The 25,565-nt window shown below is 37.6% G+C and overlaps 1 protein-coding gene across 2 annotated transcripts in view; it reads right to left on the reverse strand.

Annotated features, from left to right (window-relative positions):
* LOC137290458 (receptor-type tyrosine-protein phosphatase epsilon-like) overlaps nucleotides 1-24,975 on the reverse strand; it is a 55,344-nt gene extending 30,369 nt beyond the window's left edge. For both annotated transcript variants that reach the window (XM_067821401.1, XM_067821402.1), the window contains exon 1: nucleotides 24,879-24,975. In XM_067821401.1, coding sequence (XP_067677502.1) covers nucleotides 24,879-24,948 — 70 coding nt within the window. In that variant the 5' untranslated portion in view covers nucleotides 24,949-24,975. The remainder of the gene's footprint in view (nucleotides 1-24,878) is intronic.
* Between the last annotated feature and the right edge of the window lie 590 nt (nucleotides 24,976-25,565).

Consider the following 25,565-nt stretch of genomic DNA (forward strand, 5'->3'; position numbering starts at 1 on the left):
AACCTTTTCGTACCTTCCTATTTTCGCGTCTCTGAATGGTTGTACACAACAGGCAGGTGTATGACAATTGAGTTGTTATAAAATAAACAGATTTGCACAGTGATCTAAAACAAATGTAATTGATTTCAAAACTAATCCTTTTTAATTGGGTGTTAGTTGGCGAAAATGTGACTGTTTACAGTATCTAAAATGATGTGTTGGACGTTAGATGGGAACTTAGGATCACTGCAAGAGTGAACCACTGAAATTTCAATATTAGCATTATGACAAGAAAGATCCTTGACATCAATGGTGAATTTCTCCAACAAGTGTTAGTGCCCCAATAATCAAGCTGTATGTCAGCCAAACAAACCCATGACAGAAGCTATGAGCAACAATCCATGTCATTCCAGGACACGCCATCAACAAGTTACGAAGTCTGGCCACCTCTCAGTGAGTCACCTCTTGCAACCAATGGGGACCAATGCTGATCTGAAATCCCATGAGGGGAACCTTACATCTCATCCAACTGATCCCTACACCTCATCCAGATGGATGTGCAGCCACCTCAAAAGGTTGAACAGTGATGCTTTCTAAATTAGGGCTCTGGGGAGTCACAAAACAAACTTCTCATTTTGAATAATTCCTTCAGGTTTATTCTAACTAACATGGGCATCTCTCTCTCAAGTCTCTAGAGAATCCTTAACCTTTAGTTCCTAAAACAACACAAGCTAGTAACATTATTTTCCAGGAAAATTAATTATATTTCAAAACAGACATGATTTTGACGACTGCAGATGAAGTTTTTCATGTTGTATAACATCCATTATTTGTCCCATAGAGTCCATACTAGTTTCTTTGAGATTATCATCACAAACATCAAAAATACAAGCATGGAATTAAATCTATCATCCTAAACCAAGCTCCCTTAGCATGTCATTTGAGGACAACATGTTTCGCTTGCTGACATCTGGGATTCTCTATTTGTTTTATGTCTTACTTCAGCAGTATGTTAACAGTGTAGTTCCATGTTGTATTGAATGCAATAATGCATATCAGAGTATTAAAAAGCTGATTCCTTTTCACTGCCATGCCGTTTATTATCAGTGAGATACAATTAACTCTACAAGGCCATGATATTAGTAGCAGTGTATCAGCACAAATTGGGGAATGGTTAGTTCCAATTGAGGAACCTTTATGGACATCTGCTGCAGACTTAGGGACGCGCAGCAGCCTATGACTTGATCAACATGAATTACTGTAACCATTATCAGGAGGCCATACTGTCAGTCTTCAAGCAGTTAAGGCAACCAGGTCACAGACTCTAAAGAATCAATAGCGTTTGGTTTTTTTTGTCCCAGTTGAACACTCATTTCACTCTGCTCATCCTGAAACTAGCAATCAGTCTCTGGCCCAAGACTGGCAAAATGTCTGCTGGTCAACCAGGCTTAATGATATGAACACCTAAGCATAATTCATACATCAATGCTGAAATTTACAGAATTTACAGAAAACAAAGTGGAATAATATGTTTTGGTACACAAAAACTTAGAGAGAATAAGTACACTGTTACAGTTAATGACTTCATTGTCCTCTCCGTCCTGTTTTCGGAATTGGTTTCCTGATAATAATCAATATTCACAACCTTTGAACATTAGTCCTGCCATGAGTAAACAGTGACTGTTAATGTATAGCTCAAAGTATGTATCAAGTTAAACTAACACTAGTCAGTGAAATTAACATATTTGAAAAAAACAAACAGTTAGTAATAATATAAAATAAAATATAATGAAATAAAGAAATCTAGACTTGCCACATAACCAACACTTGCATGGGCTTTCTTGGATATATCTGAGCAAGGGTCTGTATGACAGATTAGTATCAAGTATTCACCTAACAAATATGATGAGTGGAAAGAACTTAGAGCTAGCTTACAAAGAATAAATAAATCTCCACAAAATAGTGCCCTGTAGTTTAGCTAACACCTTCATTTCTTAGATAACTAAACAATGGACATGTATCATGTAGATTATATCTCTCAAGAGTCATCTGTGACAATGAAAGATTTTATCATTAGCTACGGCATCCAGACAATAGGTTTACTCCCGTCATAACCCTCACAAGCCATGTCATATTTCATCTGCATATTCTCAGCAATTACACACAGGAAATGCCAAACCTACTCTACGTGAAATTTAATTTTGCTTCCCAATCCCCTGATCCTTCTCCAATTAAACTATGTATACGTCAAATACTAAAGTGCAAAGATCCACATAAAATGGACAAACTAACATTTGATAAGGAAACTCAAATATCATGCAGTGCTTTCTCTGAAATTTGACCCGGAGTAAGGATAAACTGCTGCGTGATATATCCAACAAAGTACTGGTCCATCCTGGGTGTCCAGCTATAATATGGTCATGGTGGTCAGGCAGTTTGATTGTAACATTCAGTATGTGTTTAACTTGCTGCGATTAAGGGTCATCTGGCTCATTAATCTGCACAGGCTGTGGTCTGGCTAGAATCTGTCTGACAGGTTTAAACAATGGAAGTCTTCCGCTTCAATACAACACTGCACTAAATACCAAGATAAGTATTCTAGAGACTCCCCACACATCTCGTCTGGATATGCTGTGTCTGACTCCATTAAATAACATTGGTTACAACTTAACCATGATAACAGCAAGATTTGGGAAATGTATAACTAAAGTGTCAGAAGTTGCTTGCCAGCTTGCTTTTCACACTGGGCCAAAGGTTTGTCTCTACGCTGGTGAAGCTCAAACCCAGCACACTAGAAACTCCATCCCACAGTGGACATTACTCACATTATGAAACAAAATACCAAGAAATAATGCGATTATGATTAATATAAAACATTACTTAATAAAGTAAAGGCAGATCACATTCTTCAGTTGCCAATTGTGCAGATGGGCTATGGTCTCCGGCTACATAGAGTATCTAATACATCTATAATCATGATAATGTCATTGGCCCCAGTTGGTCTTGTGATACACTTGTATGACATCAGACGGGGGTTAGTCTCTGTGATACAGAGGCAATCTACAAGCTTGGTGGTTAAACCATTTACTTGTTGAACCTCTGAACATCCCAGGTTCAATTTTTCCACATGGGAACAATGTGCGTAGGCCATTCCTCATGTTCCTGGTGTCACCCAACACGACAGATGCAAGATCTCCATAAAGCAGAGTTTTCCCTTGACATACAAATGTGGGATCGATGGGACCCCCTTCAGTATATGTTAAGTGTCCTAGCATGAGTGTATTGTAACAGAGTGTAGATATGTCACATGTAGAGTAGTGTATGTTCACTATTGTTCAAATTATTACTTCAGAGCCCTGAGTAAATCAGTGGTCATGTGGACAGTGGTTATGATTGATGAGTGAAATTACAGACACAGGTAACAAACTACTCCTTCTGTATGGTAGGCATTTTGTGTGCCACCATGGACACAGTATTTTGGAGTTTCTGCGCCAATTCTAAACATCCACATACTGGACACACCTTTGTGCATCACATAATCTTGTGCATAAAGTGACAACATGACACAAAACATTCAATTTGCTTTTATTCAGATTACAATAGTTGACACAATGAGAGATTCAACTATTAAACATTTTGTGAATCTGTCTTGATTTATTGGTGGCAATTATTATCTTCACATGCAAAGAGAAATGAATTATATTTCAAATATATACTCTGATATTCCGTGACACTCGATCTGAATAAAAATGCTTCTAAACAATTACTTATCTATCCTGACAAAATATTAACAATAATCAAATGTCAAACTTTTGTGTTTTGCATGAACCTTGAACCTGCCTGGTGATTTCACTGCTGAGCCAAAATTGCTCAATTCAAAACTGAATAAATAAGCAGAGACTGCATGGAATGCTGATGCAAACATAACAAGATTGACACATGCAGAAACCTTTCAGACCCTCAGACTAAGATTGTATACTATCAGCAAAGAATCTCCAGACAAATATCTGAGATCTACTAAAAATACTTGTCTCATGTTAAACAAAGGACTCATTAACCATGTTAACATGACAAGTAGTGAAAGATAATTTTATTTATATTTAAACTGTCTGCCTATATTAAAAAATATTTGAACAAGTGCTGACAGAAATTAATGATTTTCCGTAGACTTTAACAAGGTTCAATCTAACTCTAAACCTACTGTCTGACACATTGAAATCCATTTTTCATAAGGCTACAAATAGAAAATCCATACAGTTCTCTTCTGCTGAAGATTATTTTCACACTACAACATGTTGCAATGTACAACTGAATGAATTGTACATGTCATACACATATATCACTGTTCACCAGTCTGAACACCAGTCTGTTTCAACATCAATAATTAGTCATATTTATATTGTTCTGACACACAAACAGCAGATCAGAAAGAAAGTCTATTTCAATCAACCCTTGTTTCTAGTAGGTTAAATATTAAAATAGACCAACTTATAAAGTTAAAAAACGACTATCTGACTTCCAAGACTTTTCCAAGACACATGAATTCAGGGATTCATTTTAAGCTATTTTAAAAAACTAAGTAAAAGTTGCCATAGTTACCTGTACATATTGCTGAGAGAAAAAAAGAACAATTCTGTTTGTTGTCATTCTACAACACTCATTTGATTTTTAAACATGAATTCAAACACAGTAATTTCATGTCTCAAGACCGATAAAATGGTAAACTTCAAGATTACAAAATGCCTTGATTTTTCCAAAGATTCAACATCAATGCTTTCTAAGCATTAAAACCTCCTCTGAACACAAGAATACTGACAATTGACAAATTGCTTCCTTTACTAGGTCTGCCACACCACATTTGGTTCCTTCCCATAATAACAGACCAGGCCTCTAAACACAGAGTCGCTGGTATCTGCTGGTAATTCCACAGATCTATAGGAAGATCCTATCTGCATGGCCATATTCATGACATTAGGAATGATTAGGAAGCAACAGCACACCACCATATGTGAATTTACTCTCTGACCAAAGTATTAACTTCTGACCAACTATCACAATAATTGGAAATGTTGTAATTTCATTAACGACTGATCATTCTGTTTTGGACAACACAACCAAGGAAGGTTCCATTGAAAAGCTGTTCCCTTATCGCATAACATGACAACAATCCATTTAACATGAAAACAATGAAACACAATGATCCTCCCCTTTGGGATATTGTTTGACATGCCCAGTGGGTACCCCAACATTTATATCTGTTAAACTGATTAGAAAACCACTCAACACAGCTTATACCAAGGCACCTCCATGAGGCTTGGAACACAGACCCACTACAACTGGCAAAATTTACAAACCCTGAGGCACCTATTATGAATGGACATTCACCTAACAGTGTTGATTGAAGAAACCTTGTACCTTACATCATGCAAGGTGTTTCTCAACACAGACCCTCCACAGCAGGTAAGATTTCCCAACCCTGGGGCATCTCTTGAGAATCTCATGCCACATAGAATGGACATTCACCTAACACTGTTGAAATCACCTGACAGTGGAGAAACTCTTGCACCTAGGCACCTCCAGGCAAAGTCTTTCTTGACCATAGACCCATCATCATGATCATACTGATGCCCACCCTCAAGTACAGATAACTTTGGGGGGTCAATGAGTTATGCATTCGCCTTTGTTCATTTCAGTTGGTTATCTTAAATTTCCTTTGAATAACTAAATATATTTGTACCCACTTCATTCAAACTCAAACGGGTATTTTATCATTTTCCTTTAATTGTAAAAGATTAATAACTTTTAAATGTTGGTTTACGCGTTTGTTATTTATATTTGATCTGAAATATGCACTGAAATAGAAACTCATAATATACCTCAGGTATTTTATCAGTTTTTCTATGCACGCATGTATGATCAAATTTATGGAGCATTCACAAACAAATCAGGCATATTTGTACACAACAGACTTAATACTGAGTTTTCACATCAACATTTGCATAGTTTACGCAGATACGCAGCTCATCTGTACCTCTGCCACAACAGAAGGCAAGACTTGAAGCACCTCAACATTTCAGACTGAAAGTGAAGAAACCCTTATCGCACCTCTAATGTTAAAGGTTACTCTCATCCACAGGGTCCCTCCATTCAAATACCATGGGATAATCGCAAAGGCCTCCTAAATTCTGACCATTATCTAACGTGACCCATTCTACCCTGACACCTGCAATTCAAGGTATTTGGAAAAACATCAACAATTGACATTGTTATGTTCCCCTACCCCAGGGGCCATGTTTCAGTCCCTCCCCTACCTGACCATGCTTTGGTATGGCCTGTATAAACTACTAATGTATGTTGTACCTTGCCGCCTTCAATAGAAAACCCTGTCCCCTAATGGCAGTAATGTTTTACTCTTAATTACCTTTGGGAACTTTAACATCCTAACCTTTACTACATAATCAGCCAACAAAGCCAAAAGGTGCTCCATGCTTGTGTAGACCTGTCATGCAACTTACTATTACGTTAAGGCAATAAAAGGCATGAGGGGTTTGGAAATGTTTCTTAAAGCAGAAAGCGCTGAAATGCATGAATTTTCTCACGTGAGTTAGACAGTTTCCACATGTCCTTGGCTTTGGATCAATAACCTCACATTGAGCTCACTCAGACATAGTAACAGACAGAAAACAGCCTTCATATTTGTAGTAAATTTTCATTTGCTTTCACATATGCTTTAAGAAAAACAGAAATATTGATTAAACATATTTTATTCCACTTTACTTGGAACGGACTGGTAAAACAGCCCAAATGGCTTACACAGCTATCACTTTTTGTTACAAAACAACACCTTTGTAGAAATCAAACATTAAACCAAACGAAAAGTACATAAATACACAAAATATCACTTTCTGTAACACAATAACACTCTTGTAGACATCAAACTTTAAAGTAAATAAATAGATAAATATACAAAATATATTTAGAAGTCCACTCTTGTTACCAAGGATACACAGTCATAAAAAATATAAGACTATAAATAATTATAGACAAAACTACCACCATTTTCCATGAAATCACATACAGATATAGAACAAGATATTAGAAGTCACAGGAGACATTTTTCATTTTCTGACTTCCAGCATATTAAAGGCATCAGTTTTCACACACAAAACCATAAACAAGTTACCTATATAAAGTTACTGCTTAAATTAGTAGCCATGGAAACCGCAATATGATAAATTTACTGATAGGTCCAGATCTGTCAAACAGGTTTCCAGTATAATAAACTCAAATACAATAACACACAACTAGTGCTACAGTAATGAGCGCCAAGTCCTTCAAATATATGTAGATATTAGCATAGTCTCATAGTAATAGTCAATATGACACCAGCTGCCCTGGACTAAGTGTCAGAATTGTTAATTTGTTATAACCGAAAATCTGCTCAGCTCCCTTCACAAACACTATTGTTGGCAGAACATATGTTTCATTAAACTGTACAAGGGTACCAAAACATGTTATTATTTTCATGTACAAATCCTCTGCTTATATTGTCCCAACACAATCAATCCTTCACCATGTTCATAATCCCATGTTCAACCTGTTCTCTACCAATAGCCCTAAATGACCATTAAGCAGATAATTATACACTTTACATAGCACACAATGATCACCGCCCCCAATCACAATACACCTGTTCCGTTGAAGGTGTATGAACTCGAACGTAGATGAATTCCCCTTACAATGGTGTTGACAAACAACCATTTATTACCTGACAAGGGTTCAGTGTGTTGTCAAGCATAGCATAACAAATGACCAGCCTCCTCGAAGGGGCACGCCTGCACGTGACTGAAAGTTTGCCAAGTTCCTTCTGATCTGATCTAATACAGAAGGCAGTCACACCAAGCACATGTAATCAAGAGTTTCAATGCCTCACAATATCTGTATCATGAAATGATAATTCATACCAAAACTCATTATTAATTGTAACCAGTACAAGCAATACATTAGCATTCAAATATAAGGAAATACAAATACAGAATATTAGTTTCATCGTGTATCAGTAATAGCTTAGACAAAGACTCCTGTCAAAACTAGTAAAACTTATCTCACAGACATTCTGTTGAAAAAGGTATAAGTTTTGACCATACAATTTCACAGATGTTCTAGAGTTAATATCCTAGACTGAGGTAATAAGAACTCCACTGTAAAACAAACCATTCACTTAGACAAGGGTCATGTCTAGACACCCGCACCCTCAAAGCCGCCGAACCCGCTCAGCCATGGAAGTCACGGTGGCTGAGCAGGTTAGGTGGCTGACATTGTGTGCTGGCGATTAGGTGCCTGACTCTGAGGGTGCGGGTTTGAATCCTGGATGGGACTCAACCAAAAAAAGTACTAGAATTTCTACCTTAGTGAAAAAGTGAAATCCCAAATATGACATATGTTGCTTTGATGAGGTAAACATGCCATCACCTACAATTAAAATAACATTATGCAAACACCAGTTAAGGGTCGTTAGAGATCCAGCTTAGAGTAAGCGATCAAGCATCCAGTAAATGTGCCAACAAGATTAATGCCACTTAGAATAGGATTAAATGATTAAGTACTCCCCCTGTCTGGTCACTGAAATTGTTCTGGTAGGACACACCCCATTTTGCATATTCAACATATAATACATGAATGGTGACAGGTTAAACTTGAGGATATATCTTGCATATAACACCCACTGAAGGAACCTGTCATGAAACATGATAATTTTGCATTCTAATCTTGACTCAAGTTTCTGTATGTCATTGTATTCCAACTGAGCAGATGAATCCTCATAATCCAGAAACAAAACAGGAGATTTCAGAAAGAAGTACTCTTAAACTCTTCACGACAGTTTAACATGACTTCAAGAACTTCAACTCTAACCTCTAGAACAGACAAAGCACTGAGACCATCCTGTACTCATATAGACATCTACTGATGGCAACTTCTTTACAAAGTGGTATGCTTCGCATATAGAAACATATATATCCATAACCAGCGACTGAAATAATTCTTCAACTCAACCTGACAGCCGGGCTTGTGGCCTATAAATGTTGCCTGGCCATCTTGAAAATTGCCTGCCCACCTTTTAACTTACTTTTTTGCAATAACTTACAAAAATGTCGCCATTTTGTAACAAGTACAAACAAGTAAGTAACACTCTCTTTGATTGGTTCTTATTGAACCGTGTGACTACAGATACCCAATCAGAGCATAGCTTACTAAGCCAGCCAATTTTAGTGTCCTACTGCTATATTCACTGGCTGAAGAGTTGTCCATGTATTATACTCGAATATACTCCTAGCTTTCATTCATCTTCCTTAAATCAAAATATGACATGACAATTAATAAATGATCGTCCTGAGAGCGAACTGAAAGTAGGTCAACCTTACAAATTTCAGCCAGACAATCTGGCTGGTGGAGAGAATTTCCAGGCAGCCCGACTCAAAATTTGCTGGCCACGGGCAGTCGGGCAGGCCGATATTTCGATCACTGTCCATAATAAATAAATCAGCTATGTAAAATTCTTCAAAGTCTCTTGTTGTTACTGTTCATGTTCCGTCCATGGGACCATATTTGGTCAAATTGAATGCTAATGCACATCTCTTAAATCTAATTATTTACTGAAGACTCATGATTCATTAAACCTGAAGTCTGTAACCAGGCTTTTCAAGTTCTGAAATCCCTGCATGGCTACAGTATGACAGAAACAACCAGACAGATTTGTTTATATATTGCTGCTGCTATCTCAAGCGTGTATTCCTTTCAGGTGCAGTGGTCAAACTGCCACCAGTGACAGGATGCTGTGAGATGTACCCTGACCTATCCAACCAGACAGACACACAGATGACAGCAGCCATGGAGAAGCCTGGGGCTATAATTTGTTACGCTTCATAAAGTGCTACAACACAACATACTACCTTGGGATTACCTCTGAGGTCCCTATAGGTGGATTTGAAAGAAGAAACACTTCGTATTCTGATGCTTAGACTAATAGCTAGTCTCTGAAATGAACATATTTTACTGAAAAAACATTCATAGTGAAAAAATAATAATAAAATGAAACCGAGCGCTGAGACTTTCTTCATTTTCAGTAGCTATGGAAATCTAGACTTGCCACATTTTCTAGACTTGCATGGGCTTTCTTGGATATATATACTTCAGGGTCTGTACGACAGAATATCTGATGCTTTGAAAATAGATCTGGTGAAGACTTACTTACAATTACAAGTGCAAAGCAAAAGAAAACATATCAAAATATCATTGTTTTCTTCTTTATAAATTATAATTGTATCTCACCTTCCTTCTTATGCAAAAACATACTGAAATAACAAAAATGACTAAAGAGAGATTTAAATGCAGATATTTTCATACTACACTACTGGGATGCAAATCTGCAACTGCAGTAAACTGTTCCAGTTATGTTCAAGGATGTTGGAAGGATGTACGGAACGTGCATTACTTTTTTGTTACAATGCTTCAAAACCCAAGAAAATATTCAGAGAAATGAGGTGACCAATATATCCTGGGAGGTAAGAAAAAAAACTTTTGTCCTGGGCTGAATGCTCAGCCCATGCATGTATAGTAATTCTACCCTTTAAAAAGACAAGTGTAGATCTGTGGACTTCCAAAGGATGATAGTGGGCTATTTATATTTTCTTTGAAATTATCATTAAACAATTAAAGATTACCTTGGAGACCTTATCTGGTTTACTCTATCCTCTATTCGCACAAATACTGTGTTTGGTAATGTTTCAAGTAATGCACCTACAGGCACAACTATTCATTATGCTCTCCACACTCTCTATGACCTTTCTAAACATTGTTCAGAAAAACATAAGTCTGGGACACAATAGCTGTCATTCAAGACAGTGGTCTTACAGTACAACAGTGCAAAGTCCAACTGCTTCCTTGCATATATCGACTTGAGCTTTGCTACAGCCCAGGAGCTGAAAAACCCATCAATGTATCAAGCGCCCATCTGTTATATTTAGCTTGTCCTAGCAAATCATATGTCAAAGCAGTGCACAGCTACACATTGTGACAACTTCCTTGGCCACTCGTCACAAGATGCTGCTGCTCTAGGCAATATATTCAATAGGAATTCTGAGCTGCAATCTTGGTCGGTAATCTGCTCTGACCACAATTCATAGAAGATTGATCACAAAATCATGTAGATTATCACTGTATAAGTGAAATATGGGACAATTCCATCCCAGCAATTGCAAACGTGGTAGAGACATTTTGGAATAAACAACAATCATTGTGATTTGCCAGGATCATGCACAGTGATTGCTATTTGCATACAATATACAGTCTTGTACTGGGACTGCACTTTCAGTTTGCTGGATCAATTTGTTGGTGACCCACGTTGATTACCATCCCACACAATTGCTGTGATGGGACAGAAAGTGGCAGCTAGACAATTTGGGAAATGAATTGTAGGTGACGTCCCAATTAACTTAGCGTTATGGTAATTGTTTTAGGTGTTAGTATGCATCCATTAAGAAGAGAAAGAGCACATAGAAAACCTCAGGTACCTGGTATATCATACTGTGAAATATTGTGTAGTCATTTCTTGGGTTATAACCTGAAACCTGGATGAAACAGGACCTCACTGGGTATAAAAACGAATCAGTCTACATCACAGGAATCTCAGATCCAGGCCCAGGCCTGAACTAAGACCCAGACCCAGATCCAGATCTGGACCCGAAGCAAAACCTAAACACAAAGTCAAACCCAAATCCAGACCCCCACCCAACCCTAACCCAGACCCAGCTCCAACCCAGACCCAGACCCAGACCCAGATCCAACCCTGACCCAGACCCTGACCCAGACCCAGATCCAACCCTGACCCAGACCCAGACCCAGACCCTGACCCTGACCCTGACCCAGACCCTGACCTAGACCCTGACCCAGACCCTGACCCAGACCCAACCCTGATCCAGACCCAGACCCTAACACAACCCAGACCCAGACCCAGACCCACATCCAGATCCAACCCTGACCCAGACCCAGACCCAGACTCAGATCCAACCCTGATCCAGACCCAGATCCAACCTTGATCCAGACCATGACCTAGATCAAACCCTGACCCTTAGCCAGACAGTGACCTGACCCAGATCCTGATTCAGACCCACACCCAGGGCCTGGCACTGACCCTGACCCTGATGGAGACCAACTGAGGATATAACATGATAAACAGGTAGAGACTTCAGAGAACCATGTTTTGGCTGGCCCTTTGCACCAATTACTCACTTAGTGATCTGTAAGGACATCCATACATATTTTACCATGACTATCCGAAAAGGCATGTAAGGATAACTAATAACTTTGAATATAACCAAAGAAATAGCCTAGTGTTGACATTCATGAGTGTCCATGGGTGGTCTGTATCATGTGTATTCATAAGCTTACAATTCCCATATACTTTCAGGAAGAAATGATACTTTACAACAGCCATGATATAAAACATATTAATCAAACAAACTGGTAATAATTTAACTATTTTAATCTCAATATTTGAGGAATAACAAAGATTTTATGGATGTAACGCTTCTTTATTCTATGAAAAGTGACACTCCGACATTCTTAAGTCGTTGACACGCAGTCAAAACTTCTTAAAAATAAATATATAGATTCAGTGACTTTGGAATGTTGCTAAAGAAGACACACAAACAGTGAAGCGTCCAAGATACTTCGGGGATAAGCTGGCCACCTAGACACACTGCAGTTCAGGTTAACAAAGAAATATTTACTACCAGAAGGGTTATTAAGGTTATGGAGGAGTTTATTGCCAGCTGATGAACGCTGGTAATACATACAAACGTTACACCTCTTTGATAAGCAGGATAAGTGTCCACTGACCATTCACACAAACAGATACCCCAATAAAATCTCAGTCCTAGCAATAAACATTGCAGAACTATCAATGTACGCCTCCTTTATAACATTTTCTGATGATTGTGGTCAAACACTGGGTGGTGATATGGTCTGAGCAGACTGATATTATTACCAATGATGCCTCAGACCACATACAAACAACACAACCCACCCAGTGCAGGTAGCAGCACACACTCAGGATGGTGACTTGTTCTGACCTCCCATCACAATACTTGCTGTGCAAATACACAGAGGGCTTCATCTAGTTACAAGGTTGTGGCCAGGCCAAGCATGTGTCATGCCATTATGAATGAAGACTGTCTAACAAGCCTGTGGCAAGTGCTCTATGCTGTTCTTGGGTCATGGTTCAACAGTGTCCGCAGTGGGTCAATATGTACAAGCAACTTCAAAAGCATTCCATCTCTTGGGGCATGTTGGATAGATTATTGTTAGAATATGTTGTACAGCATCTTTTATCATCTATCTGGTATCTCAATCTGTAATCTGACCAATTGTCTGAAGCCAGTGTCTAGTAAAATTTCTATTTCTAAAGTAGGATCAACTCAGACTAGTTTATACTAACATCTACATCTGGTGATGGTCATTCCCGAACACAAATTGTTGTGACAAAAGATTGCTATGTAAATGATTTGGCCTCAGATCAAAAACAGAATGACAGGTAAAGAACAGAATCATAATTTGAAGTCAAATATAACCTATATTAGTGGTTGTAATGCTAACAGACGGAAACAATGAAGTTGAATTATTTGCAAGGCCCTTAAACTCAACAATTATATGTCTTGGGACAAAATTCAGAAAACATTACTCAACTGACGTAACTCAGAAGTTAACAATAAGCATGTTCAGAAAAATGTCAAAATTACACATGTCTGGTACATGCACAAAGTTCTTATTTAATTCTAGCCGATCATTTACTAGACACCCTTACATCATGTACAAAGGTAAGACGTCAACACCATCCATGATCATGATACAACATACTGAACCTCCCATGAAAGATTCAGTTTGAACCCAATTTTGTAACAGTCGTCAACACTGAACATATATCCAGAAGCTCAACAGAAGCTCAGTCTGCCTAACTTATTCCACAGAGTCTTAACCTTATCATATAAACTAATTTTGCTTCTCAGAGAAGAATTATTCTTTTCAAACATGATGTGCAGACTGAATGGTTCTGTAACCATGACAACTGGTCAATGCATACCTTGTTTATGTAGATTGTACGTTTACATGGAGTGTACTTCTGTACAATGTCCATCCATGCATGAACAGCTTGATCTACTGTCAGTCAAAAATAATCTATCTACTGGAGAAAATAGCACCTTTCATTAGGCAACAGCACTTCTATCTGTAACAAGTGCTTGCATGCTGTCACTGCTATGATTTATTCATCACTCTCAGGCTCCATAGTGTCTCCCTCCAAGTCAATGCCTGGATGCCACAGCTCTGTAATCAGATCTTCTCGGCTCATCACAATCAATAACACCTAAGCTATTTTTGTTTTTTTCTACACAATCCATTTCTGCTAACAGACAAAAATATCCAATACATGTTATCCCAACTGTGTCACAAGAACTTAAACTCATAGTTGAGTTGAATCAGCAAACCTGTTAAAACCTGTGAGGCAATTGGTGAGATGAGCACACAAACTTGGTCCCTGAAGGCCATTGACTGCTACTGTATACTAAACAATACCCCACAATATACCTTATTGATTTATGCTGAGAAAAGTAGAAATTATTCATTATTTTTCACCCTGAGTTGTTTCTGCCCATACTGATGAGAGGTGTGATTCATTTTGGTACTTTACTTTTGTACTTCCATGGGTCATTGTTCCCAGTTCTGTAAGGCCCATACAGTATCACTATCTGTGTGATCACAAACTGCTTCTGTGATGCTTAGCTGACAGACCAGCATGGTGTTCTAACAATTGGTGTTAAGAGGAAAGGAAGAAGGCTACATGTTTCTGGGAAGCTATTGACTAACTGTCTGAATAAATCAGGGCCAATCTCCAGTTGCATACAGAAGCCTCACTTGCAATGCTGCAGTGAGAAGTGAATCTCTCTACCAGGACAGTTGGCCAAGTGTGTTCAAGTCAGTGGCTTGATGGGTGTAGTGTTCGCAATTAACCAGCCAAGACTATGCAGTGATTAAACACAGATAACACTGGACAGCGTCAACAACAGACAAATGATCCCGTGATGACTACATGTTATTTTATGAGAATTTTGCAGTGTGAAGAAAATAAAAGCATTCAATTGTGTCTCTTCTGTTTATCTGGAAAAAATGCAATGGCATTGTAAATTAAGTGTCAATAGTTCAGGTTTAAATGGTCAATAGGCAAGTCACATAAATACAGAGAAACTGCTGAGTGAGCAAGCATTTTTTCACTGCAGCTTTGCATTATTGCAGCGACATCATGGCAAAAGACATATGCAATGGGCTCACGCACTGTATCAATGTGGGAAAACTCTTAGCAAACATGCGCACCAAAATACATCATTCCTAAATAGACTTGCCTTGACAAAACAATCTCTCAGAGCATAAAGGATGTCAAACTTTCACAAGTAGCTTATTTATTTTTCAGACCATCTCTTAGACAAATAATCTGTAACGTAGCACGGTGGACAGTGGAAGACAGTGTGGGTCTTCACAACATGTCAGACACACTTGATTCACACTCTTATGTCATGTAATCAAGAAAACATAGAAAAGTGTTTTATATACATATTTAAAGTTGACTGGATACCTTGCAGAAATATATTACTTTGTCTGATCGACAAATGCAGTAAACTATGATTAACACATACTCAAACAGTCAAAGGGACCACACCAACTTCATTTCATAAAAAATGCTGTTCACTAAATGCGTTTTGACAAGAAAAACATAAAACATCACATGGTCAGGGACAACAAACATTGTTACATGTATCTGTTAGAAGCTAGTTCAATATAAATACAATTCACTCAACTTAAAATGATGAAGCATATTGTTGTCCAACTCTTATCAATAATGCATTTACATAAATGTCTCTAATTCCCCTATAGAGGAACAAAATATTTCTCCTGACATGGAGCCAAAGGACCAAATTCCCTAATTAGTGGATCTTTCCATATGAAGCATCATGTTTGCAAAAAGACATGTTAATACTAAAATATCACTGCCAGCAATCAGAATTCCATCTCTTTCAAGCATGTTCAAAGGACTGGTATGAACACATTTCATAAGGTTGTAGCTAATCATGCTTGAATGAAACAAAACCATGGTAACTTTTTCTCCTGACTTCAACCAATTTGTAACAAAATTCAAGCACTGCTAACCAGTTTAGAAACACAGACCTCACATGCTACAAGTCAACAAGAACTTCAGCCATTACATTCTTTATCCTCACTGCGATTTAGCAGTCTAGGTCAGGCATACTTGCACGAAATTCAAAGGCTGAAAGCGTAATTCAAAGATCACATAAACTTGACTCCAATATCACAGTACAGCTGACTGCATAAAACGTGATTAAAACCTTTACAACATGGTCTCCCCCTCTAATCATGCTAATGGGTAGAGAATTTTCTTTGGGTTAATTTCTTCTCTAGCAATGATGGCACCAATGGAGGAATCAAAGCACTGACAATTACTGAGATTGCACTTCCCCACGAACCTAACATCAAATGGGTCAGTACCCAAACTACCCATCCCGATTACCTGTGATAAAATTGCCTAGCATCAAAAGACATATTAACATGCAAATGTGTTGGTAGCTAAAACAGTGTCTTGCTATCTGAGCTGTGAGATTGACAGGTCAGCTCTGTCACTGGACAACAAACATATTCACTTAATTATCATTCTCTGCTATGATAGGAGCATGTGTTATCAATCGATTAGCTATTTGCCCGATGCAGCTCCTTGCAACCTTGGAATCACAAGAATGCACAGTCTGTCTATTATGTTTACAGTGTCCTGTGAAATGCTGCTGTGTTATCAGTGTTAGAGCTCTCCAGGAAATGAACACTGTGATAGTGTTACTGAGTGGGTAAGGCTGGAGATACGGAAGGGACTAGATACCAGCACAGCTTAAGGATGACTAATAGCAGGAAAAGATCCTCTCCACCAACCTCTGCAAAATTCTTTCTAATGGGCTATCAATGAATGCTTTCTCATCAACATTTGCGAGCATTTGTAATTAAGGATGAAAGTCAAAGGAGCCTTTGTAGAAGGACAGCATATTTAGGGGGTCCTTACATTCAAATACTAACATGAAACAAGGCAACAGTTATCTGATATTCTGCTTAGCTACATATCAGTTAACATCTAAGTTAGACGTCCAGACATGCATCAGTCTTGTAGTGTTTCAGTGATAAATACACTGAGTGCAACAGGTACACTGGACAAGAAGTGGTGTCTCCACACAACAAAATCAACATCATCCATGACTGAATCCATGCAAACACAAATGACATGCATGCATGGTATCAATATTATATATATGTTCATAACATATATGTTACTGCACTAATAACAAAATATGCATACATAAGTGTTCAAGTATACGTCACAGACTGATGTTAAAACTTGATCAAGAGAGTCATTACCAGTGAGGATCAGGACCAAGTGATCAGACATCTAGCATCTGGTGATCTCTATAGCTGGGTTTTTCCTTTGGCAACATAAAGTATAGATAAATATACTTTCTTTGCTGGGTTTCTCAAGCCTCATTATCTGGGACAATCCCTGATTGTCATTTACTTTAGGAATGATGTACATGACACAGAGTAAAAGTTAAAATTCAGAAAATGCTCATGTAAAATTGTTAAATTATCCTAGACATTATTGAATACACAATTTCATTTAGAAAGTGGTTAAATGTAACATGTTATACTTAGGATTACATTCTGTAATGAAATGTACAGTACAGATATTGGGTTCTAGATGTCTACTTAACTAAGAAAGAGTAACCCCAACTACAACATACATGTATATCATGGATGTTGCCATTAATTACAAAGCACAACTTTTGCTGCTACATTTGTCCAATACCCAAATGTGACACTGATAGTCAGGTGGTAAGTTTCAATGTTAAATAATACAAAGACACTATTTGTGTGAATAGCATCCCTTGTTGTTGATATCAGTCATGTTATAAATGTGCACCACCTACATCAACACGATAACTCAACACAACCTGCTGAGATAAGCATGTTCTGTGTTATGGATGTGGGCCTATACAAACAGTTCAGACAGGCAGCTGTTTACTCTGATAGTCAGCAGAAGGAGCCACACTGGCACTTACTGCAGCTATACACTACTGGAACTGATAGACACCTACCACGGTGCTCACATGTTTACTGCTAATCCCTGGGACACTGAGAAAATAATATTAATTTACCATGGCTGGGTTGTGATACAGTTGTATAGCTGGGTCTACTGATCTCTTGGAGAATGGTAATGGGGAATACCCAACACACATTAGACAGATATGATAGTTTTGTGCTAACAGTAACACTCATACTGTGTTCGGAATGTGACCATCTTGATATAATAACATTGTTAAGCAAGGTGCAAGGGGTTTAATGCCAATTTCAAGATGTTTGCAATATCATAACAATGTGCATGCAAGTTCCCAGCTGGCTGGACATGGATGTCTGTTTCGAAGAACTAGCACACTGAGATATCATGATGCAGTTTAACAGACACAGTATGTCGATGCTGAGCACACCAGTACTTGAATGCCAAGTACGAAGCTTACAAGTGTCATCTTTAACATCTCTTGTAAGACATAACTAAGGTTCAAACCACAGACTTCCTACCTCTGTGAGATTCCATATCTACTGGACCATTAACCTGGGATGAAGGTTACTAAGTCCAATAATGAAACAACTTCTAAGAAATATATTAACACACTTTATCATCAAGTACATGATGAACAAACAATAAAAAGATAAGTCACTATTACATTATCACTTCACTAACTCATATCTTTAGGCATGGATTTTAATCCCTCTTCAACAGTCCTTCACGAGCAAGAACAATCATCAATGTGAACATTGGACTAAAACCCTAAGCAGCAAATTAGACCACTGTCCCAACCTATCCCTAATACCAAAACAGATCTATGCCTTTGTACAAGTGTAAGATTTCCGATATTATATGCATGTTACATACAAGATACTACAGATATGCTATAGCTGCCACCTGGGTGTTTGAGATTGCCTGCAGCAGTATGTGAATCTATATAAGCAATTACTATGCATGTGCTAAATATTCACCTCATACAGCTGTTATGGCAATGCAACCTTGACTCTTATGTTTAATGTTAAACTCTTTATCTTTTCGTCAAGTCCGCACCATAGCAACAACATCAGTTGTGGACGCTGTGTATGTGCAATTCACTTTCAACAAGCTCATCATTCATGAAACACAAAAAAAATAGTCTTCAGTTCCTGTGGCACTCCCACAAGTGTTCAGTCCCTCTCTAATGGGTAATTTGACAATGAATAAGTGATTGAAGTACAGAGCAGTCACTAGCAGAACACACAAATGTAGAATCCATTCTCTCACTTCTCATTTCCACATGCTCAAGAAAATCATGCTCATGGGATTCTTCAAGCTCCAATAATTGGAACTTTTGGATTTGGCTACTTTCTCCATACATGATGCAACATCTACATTTTCAATACTCATAATGTACAATTCTCAGTAATATAAGACAGTCATTCCCTGTCAAGTCCTACCTCATCAATAATTTGACAATGTGAAAGCAATCATGGTAATTCTAGTTCACAGCACAGAGTAGACAGATCTTCCTGAAATACTTTTTCCCCCTGATTTACAGACAGCTGAACATGCTGATGGTCCTTTGATCACATTCTACCATCAGTTCGACAGAATTATATGGAATATACATCAAATCCAAAACTTATTTCACTGTAAGCATGGTGAATGATCACAACATGCCATTAAGCATTAACTTTTGTTGATTTATGAGAAGGATTTACAACCAGCTTCTGGTTTTCACCCCAGAACTCAATAATGACCACAAGCAGACATAAAAATCATATTTTCCTGATAACATATTGTGGTCACTTGAGGGTGAATAAACTTATAAATTAATAATCTGCCTTCCCACATGGAATATGATGTTCAATCATTGCAAGAATCACACTCAACTACAGAAAGGAGCAAACTACTCCAGGAGCAAACTTCTAGAATCGAATCAGTTATCAAGACGAAAACAGTATGGACCATCGTTTTTGATCATGTCTACATCATTATTAATACCATCACTGTCAATCAGAAATTTTCTCAAACATGTTATGGTCTGCTGCTTGTAACAAGGAATAATGTCAGAGAATCTAATACACAAATTTGGGGGAAAAGTGGTGAAAAATAAATATCATGGCATATTCCATCAACATTTTTTTCATGTGTTCTTCCACTTTCTCAACATTATCTAATATCATTATTAAGACTTATTTTCACAAACAATAAGCATGAAAGCGACTCAGAGAGGGGATCTTTGTCATAATCTTTGTGACTAATGTTAGAAATTTAAATGAGCCTGAGACCACATTAAAAGACCAATCTAAATAAATCATGCATATTTGGAACACTGAATGTATTTAATAAATACAGTTCACTCTACCACAGAGCACACTTTTGCCCTGAACTACTTTAACATTAAAGCACTCGGATGCAAGCGATAGTTCAGAGCGAAAGAGCGCTTTATTACACTATACATGGTGGTAGAGCAAACTGTACTCATTTTCCAAGTTGTCAAAATGCAATACTTTTCTAAGGATAATTCTGATTAATCAAAGGAAGAAAACAACAATGGTGCCGTTGGCCTAAATTAACAATGCATGCACAGGACTAACTGACGTGCTGCTCTTTTGACATGTCACAGTTTCGTCGAACTGTCTTTAGGTTTTTAGCTCATAAATAAATACTAATAATAATATCTACCAAAACTAAAGTCAAATCTGGTTAGAGCTGCTAGACGGGAAATATTCATCCCTTTTAAGAACATTCAGAGATCTAAGTCACCTTCCTCGACCCTACCCAGCTATGGTAACATATTTCTGTGATCACAGAGTAACATCTGCCTCTAGGGGGTGGCTCAGGACAAAGGACCGACCTGTGAATCACTGACACCATGTTTTTAACAGCTTGCTGGATGATCCGCTGTTAGTGTCAGTACTTGCTGCTTGTAATCATTGATCTTAGACAAAGTCTCTTCCTATGAGTCATCCTGCATGTACCATGTGGACAAAATAGCCATGCGTACAAACCCACATCAAAAGTTGTGCTTCTACTTTTATTTCAGCTTTACAATACAAGTAATGCAGTTTCTATAAATGTTCATCCATGCATAAAATATAAGATATTTATTTACCACAGCTGGTTATTTGATAATCTGCAGGACACAGTTGCCTAATGACAAACATATGGAAATCTGCATCAGCTGACAGACACTTCCATGAGAGGAGGAAGCGTTCAACCAGAACAGCAGGAGCTCTTTGTCATAGAATGAATGACAATTAATACTTAATTAACTGTAAAAACTGACATGCCAAAAATGGAAACAGCGGATAGATGTCTCTGAAATGGGCTCTGACTCATGAGCTCTCAATTTAAGAAAGGAAATTGGAAACAGTGGGAATATCAGTCAGCAATCTTTATATAGTTCTTTGCAACAATTTTGCCACTGCTCAAATATAAGACGTATTAAGTTGCAGTTGTAGAAGAAAAAGAAGTAGTTTGTACTGCAGTAAATTCCACAATAAGCAAACATATCCAAGAAAGCACACAGAAGTCTGAAAAAATTTGGCAAGTCTAGATTTCATTAGCTTCTGAAAACTACGAACTTTCTTCAGTAAAATATGTTCATTTCAGAGACTAGTTGTTAGTCTACCAGCAGATTGTGGACAGTTGTTCTTCATGAATGGAATGGGGTCTTTTAATAGCATTTAGAAGTGCTACACGTAAGGAAGAGACTTTTTTTATAGATGTCAACTTCTTTATTATGAGGAACACAACATTTCAGAGTATATCCCTACTCCTTCATGTGAGTTCAATACAACATTTAGGAATTCATCTGATGAATGAGAAAGGATATACCCTGAAACGTTGTGTTCCTCATGAGTCATAATATAGAGTTTGACATCCACAAATACCCTCTTTCTTATGAAGGGAATGATTCCAGGGAATGAGAGATGCTTAGGTGACATGCAAATGGTTGCTTCATCTCTGATTAATGAACTAAAATGAGTTATTACAGGCATTCATAAGTTTTCAAACAGCTTCAGGGTCCTTGAGGTTAACTGTTATATATTTGCTAGATCTAGTATCTGAGGTTGAGCATTCTGACCAAGGGTCCTTAAAATATACAAAATAATTTCTCTCATTTGCAATGTAAGTTGTGGTTGTCAAACAATGACCATCAATAACTATGTTGGTTGAAGGAACTGGACACAGGACAGACCATGCTGCTTCTGGGAGCTCATTTCTGAACAAGGACAAGATTTCATTAATCACTTGTGTCAAACAGAGAACGACATTGTCTCTGTAAAATTCACAGCTAGGGCTATAGTCATTATAAAATTACATTTTCATACATCCAAGTGGGTTTGAAAAGACAAAAGGTAAACTAGGAGGACTTCATACAGGACAGAGATAACAGATAGTAAGTCTTTAACATCCATAGAATCCACACAGATGATATATGATGGACTATAAATAATCTAGCTGCCTGAAATGGCTGCTCCATGTGCTTATACCACTAAATAGAGACACATGCATCAATGACGAGACAACTACTCAGACAATAACTAACATTCTCTAGTCTTGTTAGTAATAAGATTAACTTGTGTCTTTAACAATATAACAACAAAATGCATAAACAATTATATCATAAAATGCTGTCACTTAAACGTGAAGTATCACTAGCATCACCATGAGTAATCTGTTAGCCATTCCAGGCCTATCCTACGGCCAGATGTCTACATTCTGGGGAACCTTCTCTGTCTAATCTGTGTCTGACAATGCAACATCCCCAGAGAGTGAGACAGGAAATGAAGGCAGCAAATTTGATAAAACATCTTTCTCCCTGCTGTTTCTACATCCAACCACACAAGCTGAAGGATTTGGGTGTTCACAGAACTATTCATAGTTGTTCAAAAACATTTCTAGTGGTTCCAGTAAAATTCGACAACTATGCATGCCAAGTGCATGACTCACCTATCACTGCTTATCATGGTTATGTCAGGTACTTTACTGACTAATAAATATGATTAAGGTAGTAATGATGGAAAGGAAAGACACCACGAGATTATTCTGTCATCACAATCAAATTTCATACTCTCAAGGTAACAATATTTAGATAAAACTGTATTCCAAATTTTATTTCTTCTCTGTCATGTGTCAGTCCTCATTTTGGTGAGTTCTGCCTGCAAGCATTGCTTGAAATGTATTCTATTCATTATAATTATTTCTCGGGGGTTGGGTTTAGATTTGGTATAATGTTAAGTTTAGGGCTAGATTTTGGGTAGGCTTTCTAACAATGATTCTTAGGCAAAGAATGATAAATAAAATAGGTTTTACTGGTGGAAATCTTTCCCTCATTCTATTTCTACCAGTGCTTCAGTGACACAGTCCTTGTATATATCATACATCATGGTATATAACAAAGATTAACTAAAGGTACAAATATGACAATCTGACCATGAAATATTGTTAGACATCCAGAAAATACATTGTGATACCTACTAGTGTTACAAATGTACCATTCTGAACACAATGATATACAGATTTAATCGGTTTAATACGTTTAAAATGTCTGCATGTAGATTATTTGGCCTCTTATTTCCTGACTCAACATGCTCAGTGTGCATGTTACCACAATCGTGCAGTCACACCACCACATGTCTTAGTATTCTTACTGCTTCAAAAACAAAATTTGAACTTATCAAATTCAGACAGTCCACGACTTCAAAATTACCAGTGACTATTGAAGTCTGCACACAAATGTTTATGCCCACCACCACATGTGGTTCCTACTACCACCTTCAGTACCTTTTCAACTTGGCATCCTGTGAAAAGTTTTAAGTTGGCTTACATAGCAAAAGCAAACTCTGGTTTCAGACAAGTGGTAAATATTTTGTGCAAAAGTTACATCTGAAAATTTGCAGAAATCAGCTTCATAATGCTTAGGTAATTTCTGATAATAGATTGTATTAAACATTGCCAATAGAAAAACTGAATATTAGCTCAACATACCAATATAAGTTTATGTCATTCTCTGACAAGATCTTTGAATGTACAAAACATGAATGCAATCAAATAATGTAGCTAAAACAATAACAGCTGTCAAACAGTATACAACTTTGTTGTCAGAAGACTAATGAATTCTAGATACGATACAGATTATTGTAAACTGCATTCGCACCACAGTGACAAGTGATCTTGATGATTCATACAATAATTTAATTGTCACTTTATGTAACAATAGGTTTCCCGTCCAGCATTCATTTGATTTTGAATCACCGTAAACAATCACAAAACACGACATGGAGAAATTGGAGACGGCATAATTACGCCTAGTTCCAGTTCCTTGAAGTTTAAAAATAAAACTAGATTTAGTATATTACTGAGCTAATCTCCCAACTACATCTCCGTCTGCACTACCATATATCGACTGTTTCTAATATAGGCATGATATTGTATATGGAAATGTATATGCATTTAATAAGCTGAAGACAAATCTATTACCTTGAACACCTGACCCAGAAGTTCAAACAGATACAACTTGAGACGACCATGACACAGACTCGTCGCAAACTTCCAACGAGCTGATTCATAAACAAGGTGCGAACTTGAAGTCAAGGCTTGTTTTCCCAGCTCCTTGCATCGAATCGGAGAAAACAAGCATGTGTATTGACAAATTTATACTTTATCCGTCTACTCTAACACTCACCTGTTCCAGAATAGGTAAAATCCACACATAATGAGAGGAAAATCACTACCAGTATCAAAGTGTGCGCCATGGTGCTTCGGCCATTTTCCTATGCTGTCCTCCTGTCGCCCCCTATCGGCTGATGTATAAACTAAGTAGCCGGGAGAACGCATCACCGGTCCCCTCTGTGCGTGATTCCTGTGTGGACCGTCCACATGTAAATATATAGGCAATTAAGTAATATTACACATATCTAATTTGTCTTTTGTTTTACATTACTAGGACACTGAAATGAGAGTTAAATGCAATGTTGCTATTTATAATTTATGCACATGATGGCATATTCCGCTGTCATGCCGCAGGATATGTTGTTGTGGAGTTACCGACAAACATAATATGGCTGTAACTACAATTTCGCTCTTAAATTCTGCAAAACGTAACAGCCTTATTCAAAATAACAGTTTGAAAAGATAACCACCGGAAACAGAATTTATGAAATGTTACTCATTAAGGGTCCCTGGCCAGCGATAACATTGACACAAATTATCGTTTATCCCTTTTCAAAGAATATAATTATCAAGCACAAAATACTTTTCAAATAAGATGTGTGTGGTCCAGACTCGAATATTCACAGACCGACGCCATAGCTGAAATATTGCTGAGTGCGACGCAAAACTCACTCACTCACTCACTCACTCACTCACTCAC

Source organism: Haliotis asinina, chromosome 7 (assembly GCF_037392515.1).
Source record: "Haliotis asinina isolate JCU_RB_2024 chromosome 7, JCU_Hal_asi_v2, whole genome shotgun sequence".
Lineage (NCBI taxonomy): Eukaryota > Metazoa > Mollusca > Gastropoda > Lepetellida > Haliotidae > Haliotis > Haliotis asinina.